This window comes from Sceloporus undulatus, chromosome 6 (assembly GCF_019175285.1).
Source record: "Sceloporus undulatus isolate JIND9_A2432 ecotype Alabama chromosome 6, SceUnd_v1.1, whole genome shotgun sequence".
NCBI classification, from domain to species: domain Eukaryota; kingdom Metazoa; phylum Chordata; class Lepidosauria; order Squamata; family Phrynosomatidae; genus Sceloporus; species Sceloporus undulatus.
Genome location: NC_056527.1, coordinates 3,083,085 through 3,093,302, shown reverse-complemented (window position 1 = coordinate 3,093,302; position 10,218 = coordinate 3,083,085). Strand labels below are relative to the sequence as shown.

Below are 10,218 nucleotides of genomic sequence, written 5' to 3'. Positions count from 1 at the left end.
ATTATTATTATTATTATTATTATTATTATTATTATTATTATTATTATTATTTAATTTCTATACCGCATATCAGTGAACTAGCACACCCTACGCAGTTTACAATGTGGAAGCCAATTGCCCCCAACAAGCTGGGCATTTGTTTCACCGACCTACGAAAGGTTGGAAGACTGAGTGGACTTTGGAGCCAACCTCTAGGATTGAACTTACAATGTTGTGGCTGTAGGACCAGCATTTAACCACTGTACCACCACTGCTCCTGGTAGTGGCAGTTAGTAGTAGTAGTAGCATTCAATCTTTTTTACCCAAAATTGGGACTCAGATCAGCTTACAATTTAAAGGAATAGTAAAGTGGGCCCTCCACATTCACTGGGGTTAGGGGCGCAGGACGCCCATGAAAGTGGGGAAATTTAGTCCTCCTCCTTGCCTTGGTGAAAGCCAGCATGATTTGACTGCTGGACTACGACTCTGGAGACCAGGATTCAAATCCCCGCTCATCTACACAAACCCATCGGGGGACCTTGGGCAAGTCTCACTCTTTCAGCCTCAGAGGATGGCAATGGCAAAGCCAAGAATACCCTGTGATAGGTTCGCGTTAGGGCTGCCATAAGTCACCTTGCACTGGCAACATCAACTTACCCACTGAGAGAAGCAAAGTGTAGTTTTCCAGCATCACTTCCTTGTGTAGCTCCTTCTGCCAGCCTTGCAAGGTAGTCCACTCCTCAGTAGAGAAATTGACAGCCACATCTTCAAATGTCACCTCCTCTGGTCCAACAACCATCCGAGATATCCTTCTTGGTACCTCCACCTAAATGCAATGAATTCTTTTAGTATCTTGAACTGAAGGCTCAAAGAGATGCTTTGCATCAAGACTATCTAAAAGTTCACTATCTCCAGACATGGACCTGCAAAAGTTCTTTAAGAAGGGTTTCTCACAACCCCACAACCCTTCCAAGAATGTATGGAAAGGATGGGTGAGACTCCCTTGGAAGATGGTGAACGCTTGCTCCTTCACTGAAGGCTTCTAAGCACAAATTGGATGGCCAATTCTCACAGACGCTTTGGCTGTGGAGGGTTGGACTTTATGGCCCTATCCAACTGAGTGATGCCGTCACCACTTCATTGGGAAATTGGGAAGAACTACTCATGGAAAGGAAGCCATAGGAGTGGAGGTGCATCCAGGGAAAGCAGCCATCACCTCCAATGGCTTCTGACATCTCTTCCTGTCACCTCACCGAATGTGACAAATGCCAGGGCAACCTGAGAAGATCTGAGCTGACAGTCTTTGCAGGGCTGGTGCAACCACCAAAAGCAATCAGTTATTGATCACTGTAATGAACAGAGATGGCCACAGAGGAGTATTCTTGGCTTCCTGATGGATTTGAGAAAGCTGTCAGTCACAATCCGACATCTCCCCCTCCCCCTCTTCCTTCTCCTCCCTGTCCTCCAAGAAAGACCTCGTCCTGCCATGGTGTCAGGATTGGGGTATCCTACCATGATATTGTGCTGGGGAATCCTATTTTGTATCTCATTTATTTATATCCCGCCTTCCTCCTGGTCCAGGGACTCAAGGAGGTTAACAAAATTTAAAACAGTCCAAGGCAAAACAATACAAAGCAGGTGCCAAGGGTCCACTGTCATTGAGTGGTATGAATGGTCCCCATGGCAGAAATATAGGAATCACGAAGCTTAAACTGTTTACAATCATAACTATCCTAGAATTGGAAAGAACCCCAAGAACTATCCAGTCCAACCCCTTTTCTGTCATGCAGGAAGACACCATCCAAGCACTCAAGAGAGATGGCCATCCAGCCTCTGTTTCAAAACCTCCAAAGAAGGAGACTCTACCACTCCCAAGAAGCTCTTACTGTCAGGACGTTCTTCCTAAGGTTTAGGTGGAATCTCTTTTCCTGTAGCTTGAATCCACTGCTCTGTGTCCTAGTCTAGTCTAGTTTGAAAAGGCCCTGCTTCTCTCAAACTTGGAGGAACGCAATGTCTCCAACGCATTACAGTGCATTAATGTAGTCAAGTGTATCATCATGCTTCTGCAACACAGGCCGCCCTTGTTCTAAGCTAGATTTCAAAAGGCCAAGATACTTGGAAGAACCATCAGACACAAGAAAAAAGCCATACGTTTTGATGTGCTTGTTGGCAAGGCGAAAAACCAATTACCAGTGCAGTCTAGGGACAAACCAACCCAGATTCACCCAAACAATATTGTAGCAGCGTAGAGGAAAAACCACAAAAGCAAAATAGCAGCTGTCGATATTGGCAATGGTCTGACACACTTCTCACACACAAAACAAGACTCACAAACATAGTGGTTCATCCAAAGTTCTGGACGCTTTTATCTTCAGTTACAATGTGTACAATACAACATATATATATATATATATATATATATACACACACACACACTCCAACTTCTCTCCATCAACCTCCGACCAACTACTATACACTGTTACTCCAACCACAACTCCAACTACCGTATATACTTGACTATAGATCGACCTCATGTAGTTAAGGGCAGATCTGGGGGCCAAAATTATAGATTTCAATATGGCCTGTGGATAAGTTAAAACTTTGGGGCATGTAACAAAGGAACCAAAGGACAAAGCAAAGGAAAACAATGCCATATAACATACAAAATTCTAGCATACCTGTTTGGGCTCCCACCAAAGACTGGATGGATGAGAGAGTAGAAGATGCCAGTGCTTTCAGGACAGATTAGACGCTTGCCTTTCACCAAAGGATGGTTCCTTTGACTATAAATTTTAGTCAAAAACTTGACCCAATAAACCTGAATCAACTCATGCACAGGTCAACGTAAGTATGGTGCTTTAACTCCTATATATATAAAAAGTACAGTACTTGCACTGACTCTTGGATAAATCGGCTCAAGGTTTTTGGGTCAATTTTTTGACTAAAATTTCTAGACTTATACATGAGTATATAGAGTATAACTCCTCATTAACCCATACTGACCAGTCTCTTGACCCACTTATATATCAGGGTAGCTCTGGGTCATTACTCTGTGTCCCAAAGCATGATGCAAGCTTGCTGCAACTTTGCCTCGTTCCATGTGCCCATGCGTGTCTGTGTCTGTCACATAGAATACATGTCACTCCATGTCACCTGTCACTCAAAGTATTTTTATTTAGTTTAAGATTCCATTACTCCAACAATGCTATCGCTTCTGTGGGTAGCTGGCACAACAGATCATCATCATCATCATTATCATCATCGTCATCATATCATCATATCTCTTTCCTGCCTCTCCTCGAGGTTCAAGGTGGGGCCCATGTTAAAATACAAAATGCAATTTAAAAAAGAAACACATAAAACCAACAGTTAAAATACAATATCCTGTACTATATAAAACCTTTACTATACACTCATAAGAGTTCATATACAGATTAAGAAGTCATGATTTAAAATTGACTGGGTAGACATGTTGGAAGAGATGCGTCTTTAATGTTGTTTTAAATGCCGTCAGAGGTTTCAATTGTCATATCTTCTCTGGCAGGTCATTCCACAATTTGGGAGTAGCTGAAGAAAACGTCCCCCGGCTGACAGTTGGAAACCTAGAGTAAATGTCCTCTAGAGGACCTGAGGGTTCGGGGCAGATTATATGGGAGGAGGCAATCCCATAGGTAACCTGGACCCAAACCATGTAAGCCTTTAAAGGTAATAATCAATATTTTGTACTTTGCCTGGAAACTAACTGGCATCCAGTGGAGTGATTTTAATATTGGTGTGATATGATCAGTCTTGGATGTCCCAGGAATCAGTCTGAATGCCACATTCTGGACCAGTTGGGAGTTTCCAGGCTTGGTACAAAGGTATCCCAAAGATGTCCTTGCCATTAGCTAAGGTGGCACCAGACACATCCCAGCAAAGTGGCACAAAGCCCATCCTGCAGTTTGTGCTCTTGCCCTGAAGCCTTTTGCTGCCTTTGTTCATTTTCTAGTTTTTCTGGGGAACGGCGCATGGCTGACTTGGGGCCTAATCCAGCCTGACAGGGTGGTCTTTTCAAGAAGGCGGCTTTAATTCCAGGTGCGCTTCTGGCTTGGCTCCCCAAGTTGCATGCCATCACCTCCTCCGTGATAAACACGTTTTGCCAACCTCGCAAAGGGCAGCCAAGAGAACCAGGGTTGTGTCTATAAGGAAGAGTGGATGGACAGCCAGCTCTCTCGTTTGGTTTTTTTCTCCATTTGTGTAAACTAGGGCTGCAGACGCGCTGCAGAAATAATCCATTTTGAGACCACTTTAACTGCCATGGCTCAATGGTATGGAATTCTGGGAACTGTAGTTGGTTCTGGATCCAAAGATTAATTGAGCACAAACTATCGATAGTGAAAAAATAACAATATGGCAGAAGAAGTTAACCTAAAAAGTGTGAAACAACAGGAACAGTGTGTGTATGTATATGTATATACAGTATATATATGTACACATATACACATACAGTACATATATGTGTCTGAGGATATATACACATCTGTGTATATGTTTGTGTATTTTTTATTTTTTCCTTTTCTTCTACGTTGCTTTTGCAAGAAATGTATAAGTTTGGACAATAACAATGTAAGCTGTTGCCTCAACAGATTGGGAAATATTTATTTAACTGTCTTGGTTTGTATTGTTTGTACTTTATTATATGTGAATGTGTAATATGGAGGACGGAGAGAATAGGGGGATTGTTCTGAATACAGTCTAATGTTTTGTGTACTGTGCATTTGTAATGTGTATGAAAATTAATAAAATATCAACTGCAAAATAATAATAGTAATAATAATAATGTCAGAGTTGCAAGGAGGAACTCAGGAATTTGGAAAGCCATGCCTCCCTCTTTTGCCATCAGTTCAGGGTCCTCATTCAGGCTTCTCTCCCCCAGCTGCAAGGCCTGCCTGCCTGCCTCCTGGGGGTCCCTGGCCCCGTCCTAATGAGCTTCTCCTGCGAAGGAAGCCCTGCTCAGCAATTCTCCCATCGCTGCTCCATCATCCTGCCAAGAAAGTGCTTCTGCAACTGAAACCAACCTGGATAAGGAATTTAAAACCAAACAACAAACTCTAAGCTGAGCAGGGTTCTCAAAACAACTGGGAGATGGAGGGCAACAAATTAGGAAGGGCACCGATTTAAAATACTCATCGCAATTCAAAATGACTGTAACAAACTGGAAAACAGGTCCAGAACTAACAAAATGAATTTCCACCAAGATCAATGGATAATATGACATTTAGGCAGGAAAGCATGGAATGTACAAATAGTGGATGGATGACACCAGGCTTGGAAGTAGGACTTTGTCCTCGTTTCCGGATGCAAAATGGTTCCATCATAGATTGAGTCCTCCAGATCTCAGCAGATATAGGGAGAGTATCCCTTGTTTGAAAATCTGAAAAGCAGAGCTCTGGAGCCACAACAAACTACAATTCCCAGAATGTCATAGCATTGAGCCAGGGCAGTCAAAGCGGTGTCAAACCAGATTATTTCTGCAGTATGGATGCAGTGCTTGTGTTCAGCCCTAAATAAAGTGGAACTACTAGAATGCTACACCGGTGGGATTCCAGCCTAAGGCTCCTCTCTAAACTTTGGGAAGCGGCATCTCTTAGATTACATTAGGACCACTAAAGGCAGGAAAATGTCTCAGGGCACCTTGGGGATCAATACGAGTTATTTTCTTTCCAGAAAGCGTATTGATTCCCCTGTTGCTATAAAAGTGTCATTGGAAACAACAGCCCAAACGATTCAATGGACCAACAGCTCAGCTCAGCCGACTCTGAACCACAATCCTAGAAAACAGCAACAAGATATTTATTTTAACTGTATTCTGTTTTAAAACAAATGATCTGTTTTAATATTGTCATAGTTTGATTCCATTTTAATGGTCACTTTAGTAAGTTTTTAATTGTACTGGGTTTTTAGACTGTAAGCCGCTTTGAGTCTCAATTCTGGGGGGAAAGTGGGGTAAAAATAGATGATGATGATGATGATGATGATGATGATTTGTACCCCGCTTTCCCCCCAAAATTGGGCCTATTTTGTGGACTAATTAGAACTTACTATTATTATTATTATTATTATTATTATTATTATTACTATTACTATTTATCTGAACCATACCATGATGCCAGTTTGGGACCACCAGAATTGTCTTAACTCCATTCTAAGGAATCTTGGGATTCATAGTCTGGAGAGGGACTTAGAATTTTCCGCAAAAGAGTTCTAGACCACAGGCATCAACTTTGGGTTTTCCATTTGTTTGCCCCTACTGACCCTACAGCCATTTGTCACATTCCCAATGCTTCAGTGGGTCTAGCCTAGTGGGGGATTCGCACCTCCATTTATCCCCATCCTCCTCACAGGCTGTATTTTAGGGGCTCCCCATAAATAGCCTGGAGAAGAAGAGAAGGTTGAGAGGGAATATGATAGCCCTGTTTAAATACTTGAAGGGAGGTCACTTTGAGGTTGGAGGAAGCTTGTTTTCTGCTGCTCCAGAGAACAGGACCCAATGGAGCAATGGATGCAAGCTCCAGGAAAAGAGATTCCACCTCGACATTAGAAAGAATTTCCTAATAGTCAGAGATGTTCAGTACTAGAAGATGCTCCTTCAGTGGAGAGTTCTGGAGTCTCCTTCCTTGGAGGTCTTTGTCAGGGATGCTTTGAGGGTGAGTTCCTGCATGGCAGAACAGGGTTGGACTGGAGGGCCCTTGGGCCCTTTCCACTCTAGGATTCTAAGCTTAGTTGAATGAACATCCTCACTACCTCAGTGGGTCCAGCCTAGTTATCCCCATCCTACTCACCGGTTGCATTCAGGGGCTTCCCACAAATACACACTCTCTCAGCCTCAGAGGAATGCAAAGGCGAACCTCCTTCGGGAACAAATCTTGCCCCCAAAAGCCATGATCAGGAGACCTTAGGATCGCCATAAGTCAGAAATGCTCACAACAACAAGAACAAGAGCCACCTCCTGAGGCTCCCTGAGTCCTAGATTTCTCTTGGGACTCCTTGGGTTCTAGCTTTCCTTGGGGCTCATTGGGGCAACTAAAATGGTGAATGGTTTGGAAACCATGAAGCCCTATGAGGAAGGACTTAGGAAACTGCTGGGGATGTTTATCCTGGAGAAGAGAAGGTTAAGAGGTGATATGATGATAGCCCTGTTTAAGTATTTGAAGGGATGTCATAGTGAGGAGGGAGCAAGCGACTAGGATCCGGAGCAATGGATGGGAGCTCCAGGAAAAGAGGTTCCAGCTCACTATTAGGAGGAAGAACTTGCTGAGAGTCAGGGCTGTTCGACAGTGGAAGAAGACACTCCTTTCTCGGAGGTTACACTGGAGTCTCCTTCTTTGGGGTCTTTAAGCGGAGGCTGGATGGCCCTCTGTCAATGGGATGCTTTGATCGGCAGAAGAAGGGGGTAGGACTGGATCAGGGCCCTTTTGGGGCTCTTCCAACTCTTCCTTGGGTTCCAGAGTTCCCTGGGGCTCCTTGGGTTCTAGCTTTCCTTCAGAGGCAGAGGGCTGGCTCCGAAGGAGTCCAGAGGTCCCCAAACGGTGCACTTGTTTGGACTTCATCTCCCAGAATCCTCAGCCACCTGGGCCAAGCGCCTGGGATTCTGGGAGCTGAGGTCCTGGCGTGGGAGGCCCTTCTTGGCGGGTCTGAGAAGCCCTGGTGACTAGGAAGGTCTGGCGCGGAAGACACGGGAGAGGAGGAACGTGTGAACCAGGGGCGCCAGAGACACGTGTACTCCTCCCAAAGTGGACCCCTACACGCAAAGCCTCCTTCTCCCGGCATCTCCTGCCGCCGACGTTGAGGAGCCCGGCCGCCTTTGAGACGGAGCTCCCGGCCTCCCTCCTCTCTCGTCTGAAGGAGCCTTACCTGACGCGTGTCAGGCGCCCGTCCCGACGAGACGCTGCCCGCCTCCTGGGGCTCCATCCCGGACCCGCTCCTCCCGGAGAAGGCGAAGGCGAAGGCGAGGGCTTCATTCAATCCAGCCTTTCCCCGCCCCGAGTCCTGACACGCGACACGCCTCTGGCGCGTTGTTCCCACGTGACGCCAGCCAAGCCCCGCTGGGAGATGTAGTCCTTGGCCCGCCTCCGTCTCCTTTCCCTTCGCCGCCGGAAAGGGTCCCGGAGGCCATCGAGTCCAGCCCCGTTCTGCCCGGCAGGAAGACCGGGAAGGCCAGGCTGGGAAGGAAGGACACAGACCCCTAAGGGACTCCCGAGGGCCCCGCAGCCCAAAGGCCCAGGCGGCTCCGTGGCCAGAGAGCCCTCGCTTCATCTGCTGCCATCCCTGAGTCCGCCTCCATCCCTTGCTCCTCCTCTTCTTCTCTTCTCTGCAGCAGCAGAAACCAAGCTCGCTCCTTCCATGCCCAGACTAGAGCCAGCGCTTCCTGCTCTTCAGCTGGGACTCGCCTTCCTCTCCTGCTGCTGCTGCCCTTCTTCGGGGGGGGATCTATGTAGCGCCAGGCTGGACGGCTCTGGGGCCTCCCCTGGCCCTGGAGACCTGGGTTCGAATCCCGCTCAGCCTTGGAGGCCCTGGGACAGCTTCACCATCACTTGGAAAGGACACACAACAACAACAACAACAACAACAACGACCAGGGAACCCAAAGTTGAGAAACTGCTGCATGAAAAGTCCTTGAGATTTACTATCCTCCTCCTCCTCCTCTAATCAGAAGAGGGCGGTTTTCTTCTCTGGGGCCTTTGTTTTAGGGATGTCTTTAACTTTGTATGTCTTTTTATTAATTAATGTCATACAATTTTAACAAGATACTTTTCTTTGCTTTCAGGGTTTTGATTCTGACGCTTGATCCACTTTCCGCCTTGTGAGCTGCTTTGGGTCCCTTTTCAGGGAGAAAGGCGGCATAGAAGCTAAATGGAATAAATAGATAAATATAATTATTATTATTATTCTTATGATTTACTATTTCATTTTAAAAACGACACCCACAACTACTCCAGCCCTACACCCACATTTTCCAGTCTCTCTCCTTCCTTGAAAAAGGGAGAAAGGACCCTATTTGCCCTGAGACAAACCAAATAATGTCGGATGCCGGTCAAATCCCAGGGAGAGGGTCAGTCATTGTCCAAAGACTGAATCTCTTCTCCCTCTCAGGGTCCAGGGCTGCCAACATTTCCTCAGACGACACCAAGATCCCTGTCTCTTGCGCGATGTCTGTCTCCTTCCCCCAGTTTATCTATTTTTGATATCGGGAAATGCAATAATCCCAAAGCAGTGTTTTAAATAGATAGATAGATATATTCAAATCTGCTCTCTATATTCTGGGAGATACACCTGAAATTGTATTTTTTGAAAAAACGATTTTGTGTCGATGGAGATGAATGAATAGAGGATGATGCGCAGGAACTAGCATGGCGCACTGGTTTAAGTGTTGGGATATGGTTCTGGAGTCCAGGGTTCGAATCCTTGTTCTACGATGGAAACCCATTAGGTCACTTTGACCGAGTGAGTCGCACACTCTCAGCCCCATAAAACCCCATGTTAGGGTCGCCATAAACCAGAAACAGCTTGAAGACAAGACAACTATCGATAGTGCTAGAGACTGAAACTAGGAAACAATTCCTTAATATTAAATTGCTGTTTCTCAGAGAAGCTTTTTGGCTGAGACTAGCCCAGAAGAAATGCTATTTTGCTTAACTCAGAGGAAGCAGGTGCCAGTAATAAACACATTCAGTTATTCTGGTTCCGTGAGAAAAAGGCATTTCTGCATCAGCAGCGTATGTTGGAAGGTTTGGATTATATTAGATTTCTTTACTAGGAGATTGTTGTCTATGGACTGTTAAAATCAGATTAGGTTTCTTTCATCATCCTGGGCCCAGGGTTGTTCAACGTCTTATCAATGACTTGGATGACAGAATTGGGGGCATACTCATCAAATTTGCAGATGACACCAAACTAGGAGGAGTAGCTAATACTCCAGAGGACAGGATCAAGATCCAAAATGACCTGAATAGACTAGAAAGCTGGGCCAAAGCTAACAAAATGAAATTCAAGACAGAGAAATGTAGGGCACAGATATAGGATTATGGGGGACATCTGGCCAAACGAGGGACTTCTACTGTGAAAGGGATCTAGGAGTCCAAGTAGACCACAAGTTGGACATAAGCATCCCCAGTTCCCTAACTCTCTCCTTATGGGGCTTCATGGTTTCCAGGCCCTTCACCATTTTAGTCGCTCTCCTTTGGAGACATGGCTCCAGTT

General features: G+C 45.5%; 1 protein-coding gene across 1 annotated transcript in view; it reads right to left on the bottom strand.

Moving 5' to 3' along the window:
* The window catches only part of LOC121933469, a 43,030-nt gene extending 34,740 nt beyond the window's left edge, over positions 1 to 8,290 (bottom strand). The window contains exons 1-2 of the mRNA XM_042473248.1: positions 7,873 to 8,290; positions 637 to 805 (exon numbers count right to left, since the gene is read on the bottom strand). Of these exons, the coding sequence (XP_042329182.1) occupies positions 637 to 805; positions 7,873 to 8,274 (571 nt within the window). The 5' untranslated portion in view covers positions 8,275 to 8,290. The remainder of the gene's footprint in view (positions 1 to 636; positions 806 to 7,872) is intronic.
* Positions 8,291 to 10,218: the final 1,928 nt, after the last annotated feature.